Source organism: Ranitomeya imitator, chromosome 9 (assembly GCF_032444005.1).
Source record: "Ranitomeya imitator isolate aRanImi1 chromosome 9, aRanImi1.pri, whole genome shotgun sequence".
Classification (NCBI taxonomy): Eukaryota; Metazoa; Chordata; class Amphibia; order Anura; family Dendrobatidae; genus Ranitomeya; species Ranitomeya imitator.
In genome coordinates, this window is record NC_091290.1 from 28,687,646 (window position 1) to 28,714,991 (window position 27,346).

A 27,346-nucleotide genomic window follows, 5' to 3' on the forward strand; every position below is an offset into this window, starting at 1 on the left:
AACATTGCTGCCAATGGGTGCGCTAACGGACGCGTTGCACGGCGTTAATTTGGCCGTGCAACGCTGTCCGTTAGCGCTGTCCCATTAACGCAATGGGAACCTAGCTTAAGGCCGAACAACTCCTTTAAGGTTAAGGTCTTGGGCTGATCTTTAGAATAAAAAAATAGAAACCGAATGAAAAAAAAATGCTAAAACTTGATTTTATAAATTATTTATTTATTTTTTGAAATTGGGGCAATCACATAATTGATGTGTTACCGAAGAATCTACTTATTAAAATTTTACTGAAAATAGTATTAGGGTTTAATAAAGCTGCAGTTGAGCTTTCTATTGCTGGCAGTTAATTCCATATAATCACCTATTTCTAAAGACAAATTTTCTGCTCTGTTCATTTTCATCCGTCCCTGTCTTTATTTTTTGTATGTTTCAATCATTTCATTAGGGGTTTGTATAAAATCAGACAATCATAAAATGAAAAGTAATACATTAATATCAGTAGTGAATAGAAACCAGAGATTGGGCTCTGATGTTTTGTGGCGTATACTTATAATTCTAGGTGGAATAAAAGACTGAGACAAAGCAGATCTGTACATTTATTATATGAGGATTTGTCAAGTACATCTCATTTCATATTTATGCATGTTTTATCTGAATTCCATCTGAAATACTCTGAGTGTCATTGGAGTCTTCTGTCCTATGATAAATCAGAAAACATTGGGAGAGTTGTGACGTTCGTCTATTGTAGCAATGACATTGGTGGAGTAGTGACGTTTCATCTTGCGATGACATTGAGAGAGTTGTGACATCTCATTTTGTGATGACATTGGTGGAGTTGTGACATTTCACCTTGTGAGGACATTGGGAGAGTTGTGATATTTCATCTTGTGATGACATTGGTGGAGTTGTGACATTTCACCTTGTGAGGACATTGGTGGAGTTGTGACATCTCATTTTGCGATGACATTGGTGGAGTTGTGACATTTCATCTTGTGAGGACATTGAGAGAGTTGTGACATCTCATTTTGTGATGACATTGGTGGAGTTGTGACATTTCATCTTGTGAGGACATTGGGAGAGTTGTGACATCTCATTTTGCGATGACATTGGGAGAGTTGTGACATTTCATCTTGTGAGGACATTGGGAGAGTTGTGACATCTCATTTTGTGATGACATTGGTGGAGTTGTGATATTTCACCTTGTGAGGACATTGGTGGAGTTGTGACATTTCATCTTGTGAGGACATTGGGAGAGTTGTGACATCTCATTTTGTGATGACATTGGTGGAGTTGTGACATTTCATCTTGTGAGGACATCGGGAGAGTTCTGACATTTCATCTTGTGAGGACATTGGGAGAGTTGTGACATTTCATTTTGCGATCACATTGGAAGAGTTGTGATGTCTCATTTTGTGACGACACTGGGAAAGTTGTGAACTTTCATCTTCTGATGATATTCATAGAGTTGTGACATTTCACCTTGTGAGGACATTGGGAGAGTTGTAACGTCTTATTTTGCGATAACATGGGAAGAGTTGTGATGTTTCTTCTTGTAATGGCAATCGGGGAGTTGTGAAGTTTCATCTTGTGATAACATTTGGAGAGTTGTGATGTTTCTTCTTGTGATGACACTGGAGGAGTTGTGAATTTTCAGCCAGCAATGCCATGGGGTGAGTTTTGATGTTTCTTCTTGTAAGGACATGGGGAGATTTGTGACACTTCCTCTAGTAATGACATTGGGAGAGTTGTGACATTTCATCTTCTGATGGCCATGAGAGAGTTGTGACGTTTTGTCTTCCGATGACATTAGGAGAGTTGTGACGTTACATCTTGTGATGACATTGGTGGAGTTGTGACATTTCATCTTGTGATGACATTGGGAAAGTTGTGACGTTTCATCTAGCGATGACATTGGGAAAGTTGTGACGTTTCATCTAGCGATGACATTGGGAAAGTTGTGACGTTTCATCTAGCGATGACATTGGGAGAGTTGTGACATTTTATTTGGTGAAAATATTGGGAGAGTTGTGACGTTTCATCTAGCGATGACATTGGGAAAGTTGTGACGTTTCATCTAGCGATGACATTGGGAGAGTTGTGACATTTTATTTGGTGAAAATATTGGGAGAGTTGTGACGTTTCATCTAGCGATGACATTGGGAAAGTTGTGACGTTTCATCTAGCGATGACATTGGGAAAGTTGTGACGTTTCATCTAGCGATGACATTGGGAGAGTTGTGACATTTTATTTGGTGAAAATATTGGGAGAGTTGTGACGTTTCATCTAGCGATGACATTGGGAAAGTTGTGACGTTTCATCTAGCGATGACATTGGGAAAGTTGTGACGTTTCATCTAGCGATGACATTGGGAGAGTTGTGACATTTTATTTGGTGAAAATATTGGGAGAGTTGTGACGTTTCATCTAGCGATGACATTGGGAGAGTTGTGACATTTTATTTGGTGAAAATATTGGGAGAGTTGTGACGTTTCATCTAGCGATGACATTGGGAAAGTTGTGACGTTTCATCTAGCGATGACATTGGGAAAGTTGTGACGTTTCATCTAGCGATGACATTGGGAAAGTTGTGACGTTTCATCTAGCGATGACATTGGGAGAGTTGTGACATTTTATTTGGTGAAAATATTGGGAGAGTTGTGACGTTTCATCTAGCGATGACATTGGGAAAGTTGTGACGTTTCATCTAGCGATGACATTGGGAAAGTTGTGACGTTTTATCTTGCAATGACAATGGGAGCGTTGTAACGTTTCCTCTAGCAAAGCAATGATACTGGGAGAGTCATTACGCTTCATCTTGAGATACCATTGGTAGAGTTGTGACGTTTCATCGAGCAATGGCATTGGAAGAGTTGTGCAATGAGCAGATAAGACATCAGTGTTTCTGAAGATCGTTCTTAGCAAACTTTTCGTTGCAATGACTTCAACTAAAAAATGTAGCCACCTAAAATATAAAACAAGGAATATTAATGTATCACATAGACATAGAGAGGTTGGATAGTTGGAGGTCTAATTGAATGGGACAAGTGCAATATGTATACTAATTATAATCTGTAACAAAGTCACATCATTAATTGGTTAACACAAATGCTCATGTTCACACACTTTTAATGTGTGACTGTATCATTACTGTAAGAATTTCTGGAGAGATGCATCTGTGGTGAAGCATTATGGGTACAGCTGAAGCTTCAAAACCACTCAGTGCTGTACAGGTGCTCGTCCCTCAATAAAAACAATATCAGATCAGATCGGATTCATAGGCATGTTAATGATATGCAAATTATGAAAAAATGTACAAAAAAAATAGTCAAAATATCTCCCCAGTTACAAGTTATCCATTGACCTCACACCACAGCTCTCAAAGGCCATCATAGTGCATAGCAAGAAGGCAATGGAAGTAAAATGGAGGTCTATCCTCTTCATTAATGAGTCCAGCTTTGATGCTGAGATTGCCAGACATTAATCTGGAGACCATGTGGACAACCCATGAAGAGGCCTCCACGAGGGAATATGAACACGTCACAGGGGCCGATTTTCAACACGACACCACGCCGTATGTTGCTCATGTTAATCTGAGCAGCTTGTCTGGCCTAAATATGCTCCATGGTCACAATCACAGCTGTTAAACTATTTAAACATCACAATCACCGATGCGCGTATCTGGCCTCCATTAGCAACTTGAGACGCGAATGTGGGGCAACCAATGGAATACCATGTCAGCCAGGGGCCGGCTGAGCCCTCTCAAAACTGGCATCTTAGTCTGCGCCCCATGGAAGAAGCTTCTAAGCTTCATAGAAGACTGGCAATACTGTGGTGTTTTACTATATGTAATCGAATGATACACGGTTCAAGTCCATTGAAAGGACTAAAAAGCAGTTAATTTAAAAAAAAAAAAAAAATATATATATATATATATATATATATATATATATATATATATATATATAAATATATATATCTATATATATAATTGTCTAAGGGTTTTTCCGTCTGTCTGTCTGTCTGTCTGTCCTGGAAATCCCGCATCTCTGATTGGTCGAGGCCGCGAGGCCTCGACCAATCAGCGACGGGCACAGTATCGACGTAGAAATCCCACGTCTCTGATTGGTCGAGGCCGCTAGGCCTCGACCAATCAGTGACGGGCACAGCGACGATGATGTCATAAAGGACGTAGACATCCCGCGTCTGATTGGTCGAGGCTGCCAGGCCTCGACCAATCAGCAACGGGCACAGTATCGACATAGATGTCATAATGGTTGCCATGGCGACGATGATGTCATAAAGGTTGCCTTGACCAATCAGCGACAGGCACAGTCTGCCGCGAATTCTGGAATCATCATTGTCCATATACTACGGGGACATGCATATCCTAGAATACCCGATGCGTTAGAATCGGGCCACAATCTAGTCTATATATATAATTGTCTAAGGGTTTTTCCGTCTGTCTGTCTGTCTGTCTGTCTGTCCTGGAAATCCCGGCTCTCTGATTGGTCAAGGCCGCCAGGCCTCGACCAATCAGAGACCGGCACAGCATCGACGTAGAAATCCCGCCAGGCCTCGACCAATCAGCAACGGGCACAGCGACGATGATGTCATAAAGGACGTAGACATCTCACGTTTCTGATTCAGCGACGGGCACAGTATCGACGTAGATGTCATAATGGTTGCCATGGCGACGATGATGTCATAAAGGTTGCCTCGACCAATCAGCGACAGGCACAGTGTGCCGCAAATTCTGGAATCATCATTGTCCATATACTACGGGGACATGCATATCCTAGAATACCCGATGCGTTAGAATCGGGCCACAATCTAGTATATATATAATTGTCTAAGGGTTTTTCTGTCTGTCTGTCTGTCCTGGAAATCCCGGCTCTCTGATTGGTCAAGGCCGCCAGGCCTCGACCAATCAGAGACCGGCACAGCATCGACGTAGAAATCCCGCGTCTCTGATTGGTCGAGGCCGCCAGGCCTCGACCAATCAGCAACGGGCACAGCGACGATGATGTCATAAAGGACGTAGACATCTCACGTTTCTGATTCAGCGACGGGCACAGTATCGACGTAGATGTCATAATGGTTGCCATGGCGACGATGATGTCATAAAGGTTGCCTCGACCAATCAGCGACAGGCACAGTGTGCCGCAAATTCTGGAATCATCATTGTCCATATACTACGGGGACATGCATATCCTAGAATACCCGATGCGTTAGAATCGGGCCACAATCTAGTATATACAGTGGGGCAAAAAAGTATTTAGTCAGTCAGCAATAGTGCAAGTTCCACCACTTAAAAAGATGAGAGGCGTCTGTAATTTACATCATAGGTAGACCTCAACTATGGGAGACAAACTGAGAAAAAAAAATCCAGAAAATCACATTGTCTGTTTTTTTAACATTTTATTTGCATATTATGGTGGAAAATAAGTATTTGGTCAGAAACAAAATTTCATCTCAATACTTTGTAATATATCCTTTGTTGGCAATGACAGAGGTCAAACGTTTTCTGTAAGTCTTCACAAGGTTGCCACACACTGTTGTTGGTATGTTGGCCCATTCCTCCATGCAGATCTCCTCTAGAGCAGTGATGTTTTTGGCTTTTCGCTTGGCAACACGGACTTTCAACTCCCTCCAAAGGTTTTCTATAGGGTTGAGATCTGGAGACTGGCTAGGCCACTCCAGGACCTTGAAATGCTTCTTACGAAGCCACTCCTTTGTTGCCCTGGCGGTGTGCTTTGGATCATTGTCATGTTGAAAGACCCAGCCACGTTTCATCTTCAATGCCCTTGCTGATGGAAGGAGGTTTGCACTCAAAATCTCATGATACATGGCCCCATTCATTCTTTCATGTACCCAGATCAGTCGTCCTGGCCCCTTTGCAGAGAAACAGCCCCAAAGCATGATGTTTCCACCACCATGCTTTACAGTAGGTATGGTGTTTGATGGATGCAACTCAGTATTCTTTTTCCTCCAAACACGACAAGTTGTGTTTCTACCAAACAGTTCCAGTTTGGTTTCATCAGACCATAGGACATTCTCCCAAAACTCCTCTGGATCATCCAAATGCTCTCTAGCAAACTTCAGACGGGCCCGGACATGTACTGGCTTAAGCATTGGGACACGTCTGGCACTGCAGGATCTGAGTCCATGGTGGCGTAGTGTGTTACTTATGGTAGGCCTTGTTACATTGGTCCCAGCTCTCTGCAGTTCATTCACTAGGTCACCCCGTGTGGTTCTGGGATTTTTGCTCACCGTTCTTGTGATCATTCTTACCCCACGGGGTGGGATTTTGCGTGGAGCCCCAGATCGAGGGAGATTATCAGTGGTCTTGTATGTCTTCCATTTTCTAATTATTGCTCCCACTGTTGATTTCTTCACTCCAAGCTGGTTGGCTATTGCAGATTCAGTCTTCCCAGCCTGGTGCAGGGCTACAATTTTGTTTCTGGTGTCCTTTGACAGCTCTTTGGTCTTCACCATAGTGGAGTTTGGAGTCAGACTGTTTGAGGGTGTGCACAGGTGTCTTTTTATACTGATAACCAGTTTAAACAGGTGCCATTACTACAGGTAATGAGTGGAGGAAAGAGGAGACTCTTAAAGAAGAAGTTACAGGTCTGTGAGAGCCAGAAATCTTGATTGTTTGTTTCTGACCAAATACTTATTTTCCACCATAATATGCAAATTAATTGTTAAAAAAACAGACAATGTGATTTTCTGGATTTTTTTTTCTCAGTTTGTCTCCCATAGTTGAGGTCTACCTATGATGTAAATTACAGACGCCTCTCATCTTTTTAGGTGGTGGAACTTGCACTATTGCTGACTGACTAAATACTTTTTTGCCCCACTGTATATAATTGTCTAAGGGTTTTTCCGTCTGTCTGTCTGTCTTTCTGTCTGTCTGTCTGTCCTGGAAATCCCACGTCTCTGATTGGTCGATGCCGCCAGGCCTCGACCAATCAGCGACGGGCACAGTATCGACGTAGATGTCATAATGGTTGCCATGGCGACGATGATGTCATAAAGATTGTCTTGACCAATCAGCGACGGGCACAGTCTGCCGCGAATTCTGGAATCATCATTGTCCATATACTATGGGGACATGCATATTCTAGAATACCCGATGCGTTAGAATCGGGCCACAATCTAGTATATATATAAATATATAAAATTTGAGTCACCTCTCTTCTCCACTATTAACAATAAAGAATAAAAAACAATAAAGAAATAAAAAATCAGTCATTGTACAGGAGGAGGAAGTGAGCTGTGACATCACCTATTGTGAATGGTGAAATCTGTGTTATCTACTGTATATAGAGGTGTTATCAGTCATTGTACAGGAGGAGGAGGTGAGCTGTGACATCACCTATTGTGAATGGTGGATCCTGTGTTATCTACTGTATATAGAGGTGTTATCAGTCATTGTACAGGAGGAGGAGGTGAGCTGTGACATCACCTATTGTAAATGGTGGATCCTGTGTTATCTACTGTATATAGAGGTGTTATCAGTCATTGTACAGGAGGAGGAGGTGAGCTGTGACATCACCTATTGTGAATGGTGGATCCTGTGTTATCTACTCTGTATAGAGGTGTTATCAGTCATTGTACAGGAGGAGGAGGAGGTGAGCTGTGACATCACCTTTGTGAATGGTGGATCCTGTGTTATCTACTGTATATAGAGGTGTTATCAGTCATTGTACAGGAGGAGGAGGAGGTGAGCTGTGACATCACCTATTGTGAATGGTGGATTCTGTGTTATCTGCTGTATATAGAGGTGTTATCAGTCATTGTACAGGAGGAGGAGGTGAGCTGTGACATCACCTATTGTGAATGGTGGATCCTGTGTTATCTACTGTATATAGAGGTGTTATCAGTCATTGTACAGGAGGAGGAGGTGAGCTGTGACATCACCTATTGTGAATGGTGGATCCTGTGTTATCTACTCTGTATAGAGGTGTTATCAGTCATTGTACAGGAGGAGGAGGAGGTGAGCTGTGACATCACCTTTGTGAATGGTGGATCCTGTGTTATCTACTGTATATAGAGGTGTTATCAGTCATTGTACAGGAGGAGGAGGAGGTGAGCTGTGACATCACCTATTGTGAATGGTGGATTCTGTGTTATCTGCTGTATATAGAGGTGTTATCAGTCATTGTACAGGAGGAGGAGGTGAGCTGTGACATCACCTATTGTGAATGGTGGATTCTGTGTTATCTGTTGTGGATTCTGTTTTTGGGCTCCCTCTGGTGGTTACAGATGGTACTGGGTGACTTGTGTTCTCTGCGGTCTCTGGTGTCCACCTGTTCTATCAGGATATGGGAGTTTCCTATTTAACCTGGCTTTCTTGTCATTTCCTCGCCGGCGATCAATGTAATCAGTGTGTCTTGTTACTTCTGCTTTCCGCTTCTGTAATCATCAGGACAAGCTAAGTTTTTGATTTTCCTGTTCCACGTTTTGCTTTATTTTTGTTTTTGTCCAGCTTGCAGTTATGTGATTCCTTGTTGCTGGTTGCTCTAGTGGGCTGATATTACTCCTCATGTTCCATGAGTTGGCACATGAGTTCAGGTAATTTCAGGATGGTTTTTTGTAGGGTTTTTCGCTGACCGCGCAGTTCACTTTTGTATCCTCTGCTATCTAGTTTTAGCGGGCCTCATTTTGCTGAATCTGTTTTCATTACTACGTATGTGCTTTCCTCTCATTTCACCGTCATTACATGTGGGGGGCTGCTATTTCTGTGGGGTGTTTCTCTGGAGGCAAGAGAGGTCTTTGTTTCTTCTAATAGGGGAAGCTAGTCCTTCGGCTGGCGCGAGACGTCTAGAATCATCGTAGGCACGTTCCCCGGCTACTGCTAGTGTTGTGAATTAGGTTCAGGATCGCGGTCAGCTCAGTTTCCATCACCCTAGAGCTTGTTCTGTTTTTTGTGTGCTTGTCCTTTTGTGATCCCCTGCCATTGGGATCATGACAGTATCGCCGGCCAAAAAGTGGTATTGGCTGAAGTAGGAGGAAAAGTAGTCTGAGGAAGTTTTTTTTTTTTTTTTTCCTTCCCTCAGAGTTTGCTGCCTAGCCTTAATTACAGCCTGGCTGTGTCTTACCTCCTCTTAATCCTTGAATGGCTCTGACCTCAGCTGTTTATCATGGACGTCTAGAGTTTGGCTTCCAGCCTGAATAATCTTGCTGCTAAGGTTCAAAATATACAAGATTTTGTTGTACATGCTCCTATGTCTGAACCTAGAATTCCTATCCCAGAGTTTTTTTCTGGAGATAGATCTAGTTTTCTGAATTTTAGGAACAATTGCAAGTTGTTTCTTTCTTTGAAATCTCGCTCCTCTGGAGACCCTGCTCAGCAAGTCAAAATTGTAATATCTTTCCTGCGGGGTGACCCTCAGAATTGGGCATTTGCATTGGCACCAGGGGATCCTGTGTTGCTCAATGTGGATGCGTTTTTTCTGGCATTGGGTTTGCTCTATGAGGAACCTAACCTAGAGATTCAGGCTGAAAAAGCTTTATTGGCTCTCTCTAAGGGGCAAGATGAAGCAGAAATATATTGTCAGAAATTTCGGAGGTGGTCGGTGCTTACTCAGTGGAATGAGTGCGCTCTTGCTGCAAAATTCAGAGATGGCCTTTCTGAGGCCATTAAAGATGTTATGGTGGGGTTCCCGGCGCCTACAGGTCTGAATGAGTCTATGACTATGGCTATTCAGATTGATCGGCGTTTACGGGAGCGCAAACCTGTGCACCATTTGGCGGTGTCTTCTGAACAGGCACCTGAGACAATGCAATGTGATAGAATTCAGTCCAGAAGTGAACGGCAAAACTATAGGCGGAAAAATGGGTTGTGTTTTTATTGTGGTGATTCAGCTCATGTTATATCAGCATGCTCTAAACGCACAAAAAAGGTTGATAAGTCTGTTGCCATTAGTACTTTACAGTCTAAGTTCATTCTGTCTGTGACTCTGATTTGTTCATTATCAGCCATTTCCGTTGATGCCTATGTGGATTCAGGCGCTGCCCTGAGTCTTATGGATTGGCCATTTGCCAACCGCTGTGGGTTTAGTCTGGAGCCTCTGGAAGTCCCTATTCCTTTGAAAGGAATTGACTCTACACCTTTGGCTATGAATAAACCTCAGTACTGGACACACGTGACCATGCGTATGACTCCCGTTCATCAGGAGGTGATTCGCTTCCTGGTACTGTATAATTTACATGATGTCTTAGTGCTTGGTCTGCCATGGTTACAAACTCATAACCCAGTCTTGGACTGGAAAACGATGTCTGTGTTAAGCTGGGGATGTCAGGGGGTTCATGATGATGCACCTCCGATTTCTATCGCTTCATCTACTCCTTCTGAGGTTCCTGTATTTTTGTCTGATTATCGGGATGTTTTTGAGGAGCCTAAGCTCAATTCGCTTCCTCCTCACAGGGATTGCGATTGTGCTATAGATTTGATTCCTGGCAGTAAATTTCCTAAAGGTCGTTTGTTCAATCTGTCAGTGCCAGAGCATACTGCTATGCGGGATTATGTTAAGGAGTCCTTGGAAAAGGGACATATCCGTCCATCTTCATCTCCTTTGGGAGCAGGTTTTTTTTTCGTGGCCAAAAAAGATGGTTCCTTGAGGCCTTGTATAGATTACCGTCTTTTGAATAAGATTACGGTCAAATATCAGTATCCTTTGCCATTGTTGACTGATTTGTTCGCTCGCATTAAGGGGGCTAAATGGTTCACTAAGATTGATCTTCGGGGTGCGTATAATCTTGTGCGGATTAAGCAGGGTGATGAGTGGAAAACCGCATTTAATACGCCTGAGGGCCATTTTGAGTATTTGGTGATGCCTTTTGGACTTTCTAATGCTCCTTCTGTCTTCCAGTCCTTTATGCACGATATTTTCCGTGAATATCTGGATAAATTTATGATTGTGTATTTGGATGATGTTTTGGTTTTTTCTGATGACTGGGAGTCCCATGTTCAGCAGGTCAGGAAGGTGTTTCAGGTCCTGCGGGCCAATTCTTTGTTTGTAAAAGGTTCAAAGTGTCTCTTTGGAGTCCAGAAGATTTCTTTTTTGGGGTATATTTTTTCCCCTTCTACTATTGAGATGGATCCCGTCAAGGTTCAAGCTATTTGTGACTGGACGCAGCCTACATCTCTTAAGAGTCTACAGAAGTTCTTGGGCTTTGCTAATTTTTATCGTCGTTTCATAACTAATTTTTCTAGTGTTGTTAAGCCTTTGACGGATCTGACTAAGAAGGGTGCTGATGTTGCTGATTGGTCTCCTGCGGCTGTGGAGGCCTTTCAGGAACTTAAGCGCCGGTTTTCTTCTGCTCCTGTGTTGCGTCAGCCAGATGTTTCGCTTCCTTTTCAGGTTGAGGTTGATGCTTCTGAGATTGGAGCGGGGGCGGTTTTGTCACAGAGAAGCTCCGATTGCTCTGTGATGAAGCCATGTGCGTTCTTTTCTAGAAAGTTTTCGCCCACTGAGCGGAATTATGATGTTGGTAATCGGGAGCTTTTGGCCATGAAGTGGGCATTTGAGGAGTGGCGTCATTGGCTTGAGGGTGCTAGACATCGTGTGGTGGTCTTGACTGATCACAAAAATCTGATTTACCTTGAGTCTGCCAAGCGTCTGAATCCTAGACAGGCTCGTTGGTCACTGTTTTTCTCCCGTTTCGATTTTGTGGTTTCATATCTGCCAGGTTCAAAGAATGTGAAGGCGGCTGCTCTTTCTAGGAGTTTTGTGCCTGATTCCCCTGGAAATTCTGAGCCCACTGGTATCCTTAGGGATGGGGTGATTTTGTCGGCTGTCTTCCCAGACTTGCGACGTGCTTTGCAGGAGTTTCAGGCGGATAAACCTGATCGTTGTCCGCCTGAAAGACTGTTTGTTCCGGATAATTGGACCAGTAGAGTCATCTCCGAGGTCCATTCTTCTGCGTTGGCAGGTCATCCTGGAATATTTGGTACTAGAGACTTGGTGGCCAGGTCTTTTTGGTGGCCTTCCTTGTCGAGGGATGTGCGTTCTTTTGTGCAGTCTTGTGAAGTTTGCGCTCGGGCTAAGCCTTGCTGTTCTCGGGCCAGTGGATTGTTGTCACCTTTGCCTATCCCGAAGAGGCCTTGGACGCACATTTCCATGGACTTTATTTCGGATCTCCCTGTCTCTCAAAAAATGTCCGTCATCTGGGTTGTGTGTGACCGCTTTTCTAAGATGGTTCATCTGGTCCCCTTGCCTAAGTTACCTTCCTCCTCTGAGTTGGTCCCTCTGTTTTTTCAGAACGTGGTTCGTTTGCATGGGATTCCGGAGAACATTGTTTCTGACAGGGGATCCCAGTTTGTGTCTAGATTTTGGCGGACGTTCTGTGCTAAGATGGGCATTGATTTGTCCTTTTCGTCTGCATTCCATCCTCAGACGAATGGCCAGACGGAACGAACTAATCAGACCTTGGAAACTTATTTGAGGTGTTTTGTTTCTGCTGATCAAGATGACTGGGTTACCTTTTTGCCGCTTGCCGAATTTGCCCTTAATAATCGGGCTAGTTCTGCTACCTTGGTTTCTCCTTTCTTTTGTAATTCGGGGTTTCATCCTCGTTTTTCCTCTGGTCAGGTGGAGCCTTCTGATTGTCCTGGAGTGGACATGGTGGTGGATAGGTTGCATCAGATTTGGAGTCATGTGGTGGACAATTTGAAGTTGTCCCAGGAGAGGGCTCAGCAGTTTGCTAATCGCCGTCGCCGCGTGGGTCCTCGACTTCGTGTTGGGGACTTGGTGTGGTTGTCTTCTCGTTTTGTTCCTATGAAGGTCTCTTCTCCTAAGTTCAAGCCTCGGTTTATCGGTCCCTATAGGATCTTGGAAATTCTTAACCCTGTGTCGTTTCGTTTGGATCTCCCGGCATCGTTTGCTATTCATAATGTGTTCCATCGGTCGTTGTTGCGGAAGTATGAGGTACCTGTTGTTCCTTCGCTTGAGCCTCCTGCTCCGGTGCTGGTGGAGGGAGAATTGGAGTATGTTGTGGAGAAGATCTTGGATTCTCGTGTTTCCAGACGGAAACTTCAGTATTTGGTCAAGTGGAAGGGTTATGGTCAGGAGGATAATTCTTGGGTGGTTGCCTCTGATGTTCATGCTGCTGATTTGGTCCGTGCATTCCATAGGGCTCATCCTGGTCGCCCTGGTGGTTCTCGTGAGGGTTCGGTGACCCCTCCTCAAGGGGGGGGTACTGTTGTGGATTCTGTTTTTGGGCTCCCTCTGGTGGTTACAGATGGTACTGGGTGACTTGTGTTCTCTGCGGTCTCTGGTGTCCACCTGTTCTATCAGGATATGGGAGTTTCCTATTTAACCTGGCTTTCTTGTCATTTCCTCGCCGGCGATCAATGTAATCAGTGTGTCTTGTTACTTCTGCTTTCCGCTTCTGTAATCATCAGGACAAGCTAAGTTTTTGATTTTCCTGTTCCACGTTTTGCTTTATTTTTGTTTTTGTCCAGCTTGCAGTTATGTGATTCCTTGTTGCTGGTTGCTCTAGTGGGCTGATATTACTCCTCATGTTCCATGAGTTGGCACATGAGTTCAGGTAATTTCAGGATGGTTTTTTGTAGGGTTTTTAGCTGACCGCGCAGTTCACTTTTGTATCCTCTGCTATCTAGTTTTAGCGGGCCTCATTTTGCTGAATCTGTTTTCATTACTACGTATGTGCTTTCCTCTCATTTCACCGTCATTACATGTGGGGGGCTGCTATTTCTGTGGGGTGTTTCTCTGGAGGCAAGAGAGGTCTTTGTTTCTTCTAATAGGGGAAGCTAGTCCTTCGGCTGGCGCGAGACGTCTAGAATCATCGTAGGCACGTTCCCCGGCTACTGCTAGTGTTGTGAATTAGGTTCAGGATCGCGGTCAGCTCAGTTTCCATCACCCTAGAGCTTGTTCTGTTTTTTGTGTGCTTGTCCTTTTGTGATCCCCTGACATTGGGATCATGACAGTTATCTACTGTATATAGAGGTGTTATCAGTCATTGTAAAGGAGGAGGAGGTGAGCTGTGATATCACCTATTGTGAATGGTGGATCCTATGTTATCTACTGTATATAGAGGTGTTATCAGTCATTGTACAGGAGGAGGAGGTGAGCTGTGACATCACCTATTGTGAATGGTGGATCCTGTGTTATATACTGTATATAGAGGTGTTATCAGTCATTGTACAGGAGGAGGAGGTGAGCTGTGACATCACCTATTGTGAATGGTGGATCCTGTGTTATCTACTGTATATAGAGGTGTTATCAGTCATTGTACAGGAGGAGGAGGTGAGCTGTGACATCACCCATTGTGAATGGAGGATCCTGTGTTATCTACTGTATATAGAGGTGTTATCAGTCATTGTACAGGAGGAGGAGGTGAGCTGTGACATCACCTATTGTGAATGGTGGATCCTGTGTTATCTACTGTATACAGAGGTTTTACATTTCAGTGTAATTCTGTCCTGAGGGCATGTCTATATATAGGAGTGTATATTTATATTGTTTTAATATGAGATTAAATCCTGGACATTTCTCATATTCCTCTGAAATCATCTACTGCACAAATCATTGTATTTCCTTGTCAATAGTATTACTCACTGTGCTGGTTATAAATGATCATCAAAAACTCCATCATCCTCCACCTGCGGATCTTCTTCTTTCAGCTCTAGACCACAAGAAAAAAACATGTTTGAGTGATTAGCTGCTCCGGAATACATCTTATATAATGAGCTTATACTGAGGGACAATAATAGATGATGCCACATTCTAGTTTTATGTGAATAAAGCTTATTCACTGCAAAAGGCTGAAATCCAAAGTGACTTTTTTAATGCAGTTTTTGAACCAAAGCCAGGTGTGGAGTCCAGAGGAATGGGAAACACAATGGAAAGACGTCTCTTTTTTTTTTTTTTTTGGCAAAAACTGCATCAAAAACTGCAGTGTCACTTTAAAAATAAACATCTGGCCTTGATTGATCAATTAAATTGTTCATGAGTCATTTTTATGTCCACGTTGGTGGACTTTATGCCAGATTCATCAAAATGGCGCATAACGTTTAATTTGGCATAAATTGAAAGATGCTTTTTTTTTTTTTTACTCTATTGCTTTTTTGAGTCTTTTTAGAGTAAAACAATACATAATCTTTTTTAATGAGCTCTAAAATGTTGAAAAAAAATAAATTAGACATATTTTGTACATTCCTGTGTGTTCACACTGACAGGAGCCCAGGAGTGAGCCTGTAATGATCTTTGGCTCCTGTCTGTGGCAGTCACATGCTGTGAATGCCTTAAGAATTTACATACTTCTTCTTTTTCCATGTGAAAAAAAAAGCATGAAGAAAACCTACGTGCACTATAGTTATGTTTTCCTTTTAGACTCGATAGTTCCCCTATTCAAAGAGCATTTGGAGTATTTTTTGATGTGGGAATAACGGAGGCAATAAATAATATGGGCTCAGTATGATGAAATACCTGGCGGCAATGAGGATCTCTTAAACGATCTTGGAAGAGTGAAGGAAAAATGCAGTCCTTGGTGAGAACTTTCCCGCTTCTCGCTGAAACTTTTCGATCTTTTCTTGCACTCTACGGAGAGCCGATCCTTACAGTGCTTGTGACAAGTGACCCCACAGGCTGCCAATGAAAAGTATCACAAAAGAGAAGCTCAGAAAATTTCTCATTTTTTTGCGCCATAAACTATTAACTCTTCTGGGTCCGCAATTATCATATGCATTTCTTTGCATCTGTCTTCCCACAATGCCAATAGGTTGGACCATCGATCACATGATCATCATGTACGAGCCTAACCCCAGTGACCAAAGATACAAAGATTAATTTTGATTTGTACTAGTAATTTATTGATATGTGGGCTGTGATAGTTTATATTGTAAAATTTTTATTATTATGGATGAACAGCTGAAGAAAAACTTAAAGTTCGCGGTCCCTGGTGCAAAATCGGTAACAGGTTGTCCACCTACCACTGCTTATCTGGGCACCAGGGTCAGAGTGTTACTGCTACATCTGCACACTATAGCTAAATCCCGAAAAACCGCGAAATTATGGGCTAAAGAAGACTGTGCAATTCGGTCTGAGATTGGACTGCAATGCACGCGTTGGCGACAGCTCTCCCGACCATAGAAATACACGAAAACGTTCTCCGGGCAGGAGATTCGCGGCCAGTCCATGCATTGTGGTCTGATCTCGGACCGATTTGCACAGACATCTGGATGAGCCTTTCCTGAAAAACCAAATATGTAGCAGTGATGCAGCTAGTTCTCTTAGATATGTATTTCTATATGGGGAAATATATCAAATTTTATGCACGAGTAGGATTGGACGCCATATGTCGGGCTACATCACCCGCTAAAAGCAGAGTCCACGATTCATCATTCGAAGACACTTTTTATGTATTGTGGACTTCATTAGCATGAATTTGGAACAGAATCGAAAATCTTCTTTGTTTTTTCTGTTTTTTTTGTCTATAACCTATTTTGCAACTTGTTAGCGCAAAACATTGAATGTTCGGCTAAAAGTTTGCAAAATATTTTTTGAAAAAATATCTGACATACATAAAATATCTCCAGGAGGAATTGGCGTACATTTGTGAAAAAAAAATTAACTTTACGAAATGTTGCAAATGCTGAATCTAGAAAATTATAACTGGAAAGCCTAAACTTTGCCCCCCCATGGCAGACATGAAAAAAGTGACAAACACATAAAAGCATGAATTAAAAAAGGATTCTGTACTCCACTTGGGTAAAAACATTTTACAACACTTAAAAAAAAAAAGTGGAAAATTATGAACTAGCCTAAAAATATCTGGAAAACTAAAAGTACACCTGCGATGCCCAACTAAAAAAAAAGTCAAATAAAAAAAAACAAAAAGCAAATTAAATAATAAATAAAGCACAAATAGGAACCTTTTTTTAACTCCAGAAAAAGAGCATACAAGCATTAATGAATCAGTCCCTAAGTTTGCACCACTTCCTATTTAGCTTACTTTGTGCCAGAAATTTGCTCCACATTTTTGGCACATGGTATCTTATATTTCTCCTTTAAGTCTTACCTCGACATTTCAGTCCTTTCTTATATAAGCCGAGTATCTGGGAGAGAAAGTTTTGATAATACAAAAATAATGTGTTAATAACAGATGATCATAATACACCGCTAAAATAAAATAATGAATTCATAAAAGAACTTCTGTGAATTGGAACAAATTCATTCATTAAAGAAAATGCCATAAACGAAGAAAAAGAGAAGGCACTCACCGATCTAAAACTCCAACTTTATTTCATCTTCATGTTAAAACTTCATGGCCGGGGGAGTGAGGAATGGAGCTCTAGTGAGCAGGAGAAGACAATGGCCGTTTCGCGCTGTGCTTGTATTTCTCAGTAAGTGGGAGGGACTTGGCGGGGGGAGTGTGTTGTGGGCAGCATATCTCTTCCTCCGTCATGTCCTCACACATGCTGACCCGTGGAAGCGCAAGCACAGCGCGAAACGGCCATCGTCTTCTCCTGCTCACTAGAGCTCCATTCCTCACTTCTCCGGCCATGAAGTTTTAACATGAAGATGAAATAAAGTTGGAATTTTAGATCGGTGAGTGCCTTCTCTTTTTCTTCGTTTATGGCATTGGAATTATATGTTTTTTCTCAGAACAGCACCCAGGATCTTAATGTGTGGCTGGTTCTAAAAGGACTATTGATTGACACCTGGGCCCTTGTTTGGGGCTACCTCTATTGTGCACACAGTGCCGTTTATTTTTTGTCTTTTTTGGCTAATTCATTAAAGAGATAAACTAAATTAGTAATACATAAAACAAAGGCTGCTGCATTCCCTGACTTGGCTTTTATACAGGCTACATAGTCCTTCTGTCATGATACCTGGTATTAATGCTGCAGGGGAAACTGCACCCAGCAGCAACAGAGCTGGACCAGACACCGGATAACTAACCTGATCACCAACGGGACCTTCCACATGAGACAGAGTGATCAGGTAAAGCAAAAGGACCTAAGATTATGTGACAGAGTGGGAGGCGGTCCCAGACGCCAGGAAATAGAGAAAGAACAAGCATAAAAGAATAGTGAAACAAGCAGAGGTCGTAGCCAAGAGATCACAAGATACCAACAGGGAGAGTCAGGGAATAGTCAGAAGCCAAGCCAGGGGACAGTAATCCAGGAAAACAAATAAAGCACGTGACAGCAAGACACTAAGCAAGCCACACTAAGCAAGCCAGCACACACTTCAGAGGTCAAGCATACAGACTGCAGAGAAACCTATAGCTGACAAGGATACAAGGTTAGGAGCGAGTATAAATAGCCCTCCCATCTTGAAAGAGAGGCTAACAACATTAACCAAGAGAGCACAGGACATTATAATAATAATAAATAATAATAATTTTTATTTATATAGCGCCAACATATTCCGCAGCGCTTTACAAATTATAGACGGGAATTGTACAGACAATAGACATTACAGCATAACAGAAATATAGTTCAATACAGATACCAGGAGGAGTGAGGGCCCTGCTCGCAAGCTTACAAACTATGAGGAAAAGGGGAGACACGAGAGGTGGATGATAACAATTGCTTTAGTTATTCGGACCGGCCATAGTGTAAGGCTCGGGTGTTCATGTAAAGCTGCATGAACCAGTTACCTGCCTAAGTATGTAGCAGTACAGACACAGAGGGCTAATACTGCATAAAGTGTATGAGAACATGATGCGAGGAACCTTTTTTTTTTTTTTAAATAGGCCACACAGGGATCGTTAGGTTAATGCATTGAGGCGGTAGGCCAGTCTGAACAAATGAGTTTTTAGGGTACGCTTAAAACTGTGGGGATTGGGGATTAATCGTATTAACCTAGGTAGTGAATTCCAAAGAATCGGCGCAGCACGTGTAAAGTCTTGGAGACGGGAATGGGAGGTTCTGATTATTGAGAATGCTAACCTGAGGTCATTAGCGGAGCGGAGGGCACGGGTAGGGTGGTAGACTGAGACCAGGGAGGAGATGTAGGGTGGTGCTGAGCCATGGAGTGCTTTGTGGATAAGGGTAGTAGTTTTGTACTGGATTCTGGACATTAACCGTCCTTCCCTTATTTTTCCTTCCATGGACCTCTGTTGAGGCAAGAGCACTGATGTCTTTATTGGTAATATATAATGCTTAGATTGCTTTTACTTGTATTTTGGGGATGGGGAAATGCGGCGAGCAAAAAGAAACACAACCCTAGTGTTACAATTTTTTTTCATTTTGGCGTTTAACAAATGGTTTAAATAATTTTATATGGACTATTATGAACATGACAATGCTAAATATGTCTACTTGATTTTTTTAATTAGAGCATTAATATATACTCTATGATTTATATCTATCTACAGTTATATGAAAAAGTTTGGGCACCCCTATTAATCTTAAGCTTAATGTTTTATAAAAATTGTTTTTTTTGCAACAACTATTTCAGTTTCATATATCTAATGATCCAAAACACCGCTCCTACTCAGGCATTCATGCAAAGGAACAATTACACTGTTCTGGAATGGCCATCCCAGTCCCCAGACCTGAATATCATTGAACATCTGTGGGATCATTTGAAGAGGGCTGTCCATGCTCGGCGACCATCAAACTTAACTGAACTGGAATTGTTTTGTAAAGAGGAATGGTCAAAAATACCTTCATCCAGGATCTAGGAACTCATTAAAAGCTACAGGAAGCGACTAGAGGCTGTTATTTTTGCAAAAGGAGGATCTACTAAATATTAATGTCACTTTTCTGGTGGGGTGCCCATACTTACGCACCTGTCAAAATTTGTTTGAATGCAGATTGCACATTTTCTGTTAGTACAATAAACCTCATTTCAAGGCAGAAACATTACTGTGTCCAACAGTTATTAGATATATGAAACTGAAATAGCCGTTGCAAAAAAAACAATTTTTATAAAACATTAAGCTTAAGATTAATAGGGGTGCCCAAACTTTTTCATATAATTGTATCTATATACAGCTCTGGCAAAAATTAAGAGACCACTGTGCAAAATTTTCAGTTTGTCTGATTTTTCTCTTTATAGGTATATTTTTTAGTAAAATGTTAATTGTTCTTTTATTCTATAAATTACTGACAACATGTCTCCGACATTCCAAGCCTTGCTGAAGCATCCCCAGATCAACACCTGGTTGTCTAATGGTTAGACGGAGACCTGGAGAGGCGTACAAGCCACACTGTCTTGCACCCTCTATGAAATTTGGTGGAGGATCGGTGATGATCTGGGGATGCTTCAGCAAGGCTGGAATTGGGCAGGTTGTTCTTTCTGAAGGACATATGAATCAAGCCGAATATAAGGTTATCCTGGAAAAACAGTTGATTCCTTCTGCTCAGGCAAAGTTCCCCAACTCTGAGGACTGGTTTTTCCAGCAGGACAATGCGCCATGCCACAGAACTAGTTCAATCATGGTGTGGATGAAGGACCACCACATCACATCCCTGTCATGGGCAGCCCAATCTCCAGACCTGAACCCCATTGAAAACCTCTGTAATGTAATCAAGAGGATGATGGATAGCCACAAGCCATCAAAGAAGAACTGCTTAAATTTTTGTACCAGGAGTGGCATAAGGTCACTCAAAAGCCGTGCGAAAGACTGGAGGAAAGCATGAAAAAACGCATGAAATCTGTGATTAAAAATCATCGTTATTCCACAAAATATTTTCTGAACTCTTCCTGAGTTAAAACATTAGTATTGTTGTTTCTAAATGATTTTTTTTCCATTATTTGAGGTCTGCAAGCAATGCATTTTTTTGTTATTTTGACCACTTCTCCTTTTCAGAAAAAAAATTAAAAATTTATTGCTTGGAACTTCAGATACATGTTGTCAGTAGTTTATGGAATAAAAGAACAATTTACATTTTACTCAAAAATATACCTATAAAGAGAAAAATCAGACAAACGGAACATTTTGCAGTGGCCTCTTAATTTTTGCCGGAGCGTATATCTTGTTGCACAGCAAAGGGCGAAACATTATTTACTTTTTCTTTGCCGTTTCCTAATTATTGGCTCCGAATAAGTAAATGTTGGATCCCTTGCATGCAATCTATTCTAACAAGACAATGTCACTTCCTTGAATTTCCTATTTTCTCTGAAAAAAATGAAAGAAAAGAAAGCTGGAACTGGACTGGTTGGTTGTTACAGGCAACACTGAAGCTTTTTGCTGGTTTTGGACAGTTTTTATGCATGAATGCCTTTGTTTAGTCAGAATGCTTCTGGAGTTAGGAGGATTTTAACAATCCGTTGAGTTTCTCGATGTGTCTTTCATGTACGGTAAATACAGACCAGGGAACCTCTCGAAATTCATTTCAATCCGATTCTCCCACTTCGGCCAGCAGATTCGATTTGGTCTCAAACAAAAATCATTCCAAATGGAAAGTGCTCCGGATGCAGAGAAAAGACCCCAATGTGTAGTAAATAGAGGGGAGGGAAGGGAATAAAAAATACATTACACTCACCCGTCCTTATGTTGCCAATGCTGAATATCCTCGGTCCTCCACAACTGGTCTTTGGTTCTTTCAGTGTTCCCTTTTTGACGTGAAAGGCTAATCAATGGCCTCACGAAGTCACGAAGGGTGGAAGGGAAGGCTCCGGACGTCATTGACATCGGTGATGTGTGTGGCCCTCATTGTAACAGCCTAAGGCCAATCACTGGCTTCAGCATCAAAAAAGGGAACGCTGAAAGAAACCACAGACCAGTTGTGGAGGAACGAGGAGATGGACCTGCCACAGAGGCATAAGGACAGTTAAATATAGCGTAATGCAATTATGCGTTTGCGAGTATGCAATTTGCATACTCTCGGCCACATTCCGACTAGACGCGTCTGGCTTCACTCAATACACTTGCATTGAGCGAGGCCACGCACATCTAGTCAGCATGTGACTGCAAGTACGCAAATGACATACGCCCAGGGCTCCCGACAAAGGAGAATCCTCACACGGCACAGTCTGTGCGATGTGAGGATTCCCAAGTCTACAGTCCCGCAGAGTGACTGAAGACTTGTAGCCTAAGGCCGGACAACCCCGTTAGGGTATCATTAAGAATATCTGGATACTTCCACCTCCCCGAGATGTCTCAGGGAGGTGGAAGTTCTGTAAAAGTCATGTGTTCATGATTCTAGATACCTCAAGAGAGGGTTGGCAGTAATGTGCAAATTTTGCTTTAATTTACTGGTTAGTTGACGTTTTGCTTTTCCCAATTTTGAGCCCATTAACTTGACTCCAAAATTAATATTACAACGTTGCACACAATATCTGGATACTGCAGTACTGGAATGTACTGATAACAAACGGAGAATTTTCTAAAAAACTTTCCAAATTTCCAAACAGATACGTGTTTTTCAGAACTGAGTTGTTTTTTACATCGTCGTTCTCGCTGACATATCTTACGGCACAGACACACACCAGATTTCCGCAGTGCTGACATGACACAGGTCGAAGGAATGTCCTCTCCGAGAAATTGTGGATAAATCCCATTTTGCAATCCAACACGGAGCTGGCTTTCAGAAAATATGAAGTCATCTCCTGTTTACTGATTTTTCCATCCCTGCACCAAAGACACAAAAGAAAAAAGCAAGCATCACTGTAGACGAGACCTGTGGAGAAGTCTCACGTTCCTCTGTATATAACGCAGCAACACAAAGAAGATAAACAACGCAAAAACAAGAAACTACGGGATGTGACGAAAAACAGGACCTTCGCACTACCCTTACTAGCCAAAACCACACATCTCACGTTGGAGGAACACATTTGTTAAGGGCAGAGGAAATGTCTGTAATGTCACTATCTCAGCGGGGTTCAAATGAAGAGGGACGCAAACAAAATCTGGATGTTATTTATGGATGTTGTTTATTTCATCCAAAATATACTAAAAGCATAAAAAAGGATAAATTTATAATTCTGTTAAGGGGTTGTCGCTCTTCAACAAACTTCTGATCAGGCTCAGATACATGTAAAAAAAAAAAGAGTCTCCACTGAAGCCACATCTCGAATGTTTGGCTGCAGCAGTAATATCAACACAACAGTGCTGCAACCAGTCACTGAGCTCAGGAGCTGGTGCTGACTACATCGGTGGAGCAACTGAGCTCTGTGATTGTCTGAAGTGCTGTCAATGTTATTTCACCACTGCGGCCAAACAGCAGAAACCGGGGCAAGGACAGAGATGCAGTGCTGGATATGGAGAAGATTAGTAAAGCTCAGTTCATTGTTTTTATACATAACTATGAGCAGATCTTTGTCGAAAGGAGACAACTAGTGATGAGCGAATGTTCTCGGATAAGGTGTTATTTCAGCATACACGTATGCGGACCTAGTGACTTCAGCGTGCTCGAATACTATGTTTGAGTCCCCGGGGCTGCATATTTTGCAGCTGTTAAACAGCAGCAACACATGCAGGGATTGTCTAACAAACAGGAAATCCCTACATGTGTGGTGGCTGTCAAACAGTCAGGAGACATGCAGCCGCAGGGACTCGAACATATTATTCAAGCACGCCAAAGTCCCTCAGTTAGCACTGAGCATGCTCGGATAACACCTTATCATTCATCACATGTTACAACTCTTTACGATAGATAGAAGACCACATCCAGCAGAAGAAAGAGGCTGAGGGACTCATGCAACTGCATATTGTAGTATAGCCACCACTGGACCCCCACTAACTACTAATCTGCAACTACATTTCCAAAGGTACCCAGACATCAATGTATTTTCGGTGATGGTCCACCTAGGAAGACCACATCTGGAAGAACAAAGAGGCTGAGGGACTCATGCAACTGCATGTTGTAGTATAGCCACCACTGGACCATCACTAATCACTAATTGATGATACTCTGTAACTATATTTCCAAAGGCACCCAGACGTCAATGTATTATCGGTGATGGTCCACCTAGGAAGACCACATCCGGCAGAACAAAGAGGCTGAGGGACTCATGCAACTGCATTTTGTAGTATAGCCACCACTGGACCATCACTAATCACTAACTGATGACAATCTGTAACTTCATTTCCAAAGGCACCCAGACATTAATGTATTATCGGTGATGGTCCACCTAGGAAGACCACATCCGGCAGAACAAAGAGGCTGAGGGACTCATGCAACTGCATGTTGTAGTATAGCCACCACTGGACCATCACTAATCACTAATTGATGATACTCTGTAACTACATTTCCAAAGGCACCCAGACATCAATGTATTATTGGTGATGGTCCACCTAGGAAGACCACAACTGGTAGAACAAAGAGGCTGAGGGACTTATGCAACTGCATGTTGCAGTATAGCCACCACTGGACCATCACTAATCACTAATTGATGATACCCTGTAACTATATTTCCAAAGGCACCCAGACATCAATGTATTATCGGTGATGGTCCACCTAGGAAGACCACATCCGGCAGAACAAAGAGACTGAGGGACTTATGCAACTGCATGTTGCAGTATAGCCACCACTGGACCATCACTAATCACTAATTGATGATAATCTGTAACTACATTTCCAAAGGCACCCAGACATCAATGTATTATCGGTGATGGTCCACCTAGGAAGACCACATTCAGCAGAACAAAGAGGCTGAGGGACTCATGCAACTGCATTTTGTAGTATAGCTAGCCACCACTGGACCCCCACCAATCACTAATTGATGGCAATCTGCAAATACTTTTCCAAAGGCACCCAGACATCAATGTATTATCGGTGACGGTCCACCTGGGAAGACCACATCCGGCAGAACAAAGAGGCTGAGGGACTCATGCAGCTGCATGTTGTAGTACAGCCACCACTGGTCCATCACTAATCACTAATTGATGACAATCTGCAAATACATTTCCTAACGCGACCCACTAATCATCCCTTTCTTTAATGAAGTGCGCTACCTGGTAAATCAATTATTCTCAACCAGATACTAAAATTTAGAAGGAGTGTGAAATACGGTCTGTGATTCATAAGAAACCTCTTCCACAAAATCACAGATCAAGTGACCTCTTCCATCACCGCTGAACAGCCAAGACAGATTGCTGCACGCTGAACACTTTCACAAATACTTATAGTAAATTGGCGCTTCTTTTTTCGTCCTTTTTCCAAAGTAATGCAAGGTTAGTAAAGGGTAAGATGCAGTATTATGTGTCTCTCTTAAAAGCAACTCCGCTTCCCGAACACAGGTTCAGTTTCTTCATGTGTTGCTCTTACTCTGCTTCGTTCAATCCTTTTTATTATTCTCCTTCCCCCCCCCCCGACTCACCCGGAAAAAGTGAATTCACACTTACTGATTTTGGTCTATCTCATCGAATGCACATAAGTAAGGAAAGTTGCTCCGGACGCTGCAGAACTCTTCTTGGGAGATGTGGCCATCACCATCTTCATCAAAGAGTCGGAACACAGACTGAGGGAAGAAGGTGAAGAGGTCTATGGGGCATCACATAAGTAACTAACAAATTACAATTGTTTTTAATATCTATTCTTTTTATCCAAATGGGAAACGTCCAAAAAAAAACACTCAGAGAGGAGTTTAGGTCCACGAACATTTGATGTTCATATCTATCGTCGGCTGTGCGGGAATGAGCGCTATAAAATCTCACAATGCTCACTCGTGTATTAAAGACTGCAGCCTAGCAGGATGCTACCTACTGTACTGTGTCACTTACTGGGCTGCTTGCATCAGTTTTTATGAAATCACTGTTTTATTATCAAACAGTAAGTGTTTTATCTCATCAACGTGCTGAATTCACAGCTACACTGCTCAGTACCACTGTCTAATGTCTAATTTCCCATGTCTGTGTGTACTCTGTATTGGAGACATTATAATAACTTGCCCATCCAAGAAAACAGTAAAGCTGCACAGCCGCTGTATATAACAGCTGCAATAAGCGCGTGGTGGGATAGGAGAGCCCAATCCTCACAACGGCGGTGCTCGCATGAAGATAAGCAACAAATTCATGACATATAGAAGAAAAATGCAGCAGCACTCACCGAAGGTTGCGTGGTCCGAATTCTTTTTTGAAAACACTTACAGTGCAGATAACATGCTGACGGCATGGGGGAGCAAAAAAGACAAGGAGGTGAACAGGGAAAGACAACGGCCGTTTCGCGCTGACTGTGGCGCGAAACGGCCGTTGTCTTTCCCTGCTCACCTCCTCGTCTTTTTTGCTCCCCCGTGCCGTCAGCATGTTATCTGCACTGTAAGTGTTTTCAATAAAGAATTCGGACCACGCAACCTTCGGTGAGTGCTGCTGCATTTTTCTTCTATATGTCATTATAATAACTTGTCTCCCTCATTAGCTAAGAGACAACTGAAAATTAGATATAGTTCCTGGAGAGGGGAATACTGCTGATAAATGCAGGATACAAGCCATATAATAGCCAGAAAGCGTATGTACAATCGCATAGCAGTTGTTTCTGAAAAGTCACCGTAAATGACAGTATAGGATATATAAAGGGACTGGCCATAAATGTGAATAACAAAGATACTAATCCTTTCATGCATAATGTATCACTGCAAACAATACAATGGTGATAAATAGTAGAAACACAATTTTGGTTCGCACAGTGAAGACTGTAACAATTGGTGACAATGAAAATTCATTTTGAGTGTGGACTGATCACATTAAAATCCACGTAGAAGATGGAAGAGTTTTTTTCACGTACGACTTTTATTTCCTTCTCAATTCAATTGTTCAAAATATTATCTGAAATGTTAAAAAAAAAATATCCTACGGGCGTCTGGATTGTAAAGTTTAGTTTATTTTGAGAGAACTGTGTTTAAAAAGCCTGGGGAGGACGCAACATGGATTATATAGAAAACTGTGTGAGTCTCCACTAATGGCAAGCAATGGTGAGCCACGGGTCTAAGGTCAGGGCAGACTGCACCTCTAGCAACAACTTTGTGATCGCCCAAGGTTTCTTTGCAAACACACACAGCTTGTAACTGTCTATTAGGGTACGATATTAAAGCTATTTTACCTGTTTACTTTGTACCTATTCCATTTACCTATTGATTTATCCATCCATACAGTATATACATCTATACATATATCCATCCACCCATACATACATCCATACCGTGTATACATATATCCATACATATATCCATCCACCCATACATACATCCATACAGTATATACATATATCCATACATATATCCATCCACCCATACATACATCCATACAGTATATACATATATCCATACATATATCCATCCACCCATACATACATCCATACAGTATATACATATATCCATACATATATCCATACATACATACATACATCCATACAGTATATACATATATCCATACATATATCCATCCACCCATACATACATCCATACAGTATATACATCCATAC

The 27,346-nt window shown here is 42.1% G+C and overlaps 1 protein-coding gene across 2 annotated transcripts in view; it reads right to left on the reverse strand.

Annotated features, from left to right (window-relative positions):
- Positions 1–575: 575 nt before the first annotated feature.
- The window catches only part of RASGRP2 (RAS guanyl releasing protein 2), a 143,532-nt gene continuing 116,761 nt past the window's right edge, over positions 576–27,346 (reverse strand). For both annotated transcript variants that reach the window (XM_069740054.1, XM_069740053.1), the window contains 6 exons: positions 25,273–25,388; positions 22,416–22,557; positions 17,047–17,083; positions 15,456–15,614; positions 14,586–14,652; positions 576–2,959 (listed from right to left, as the gene is read on the reverse strand). In XM_069740054.1, coding sequence (XP_069596155.1) covers positions 14,594–14,652; positions 15,456–15,614; positions 17,047–17,083; positions 22,416–22,557; positions 25,273–25,388 — 513 coding nt within the window. In that variant the 3' untranslated portion in view covers positions 576–2,959; positions 14,586–14,593. The remainder of the gene's footprint in view (positions 2,960–14,585; positions 14,653–15,455; positions 15,615–17,046; positions 17,084–22,415; positions 22,558–25,272; positions 25,389–27,346) is intronic.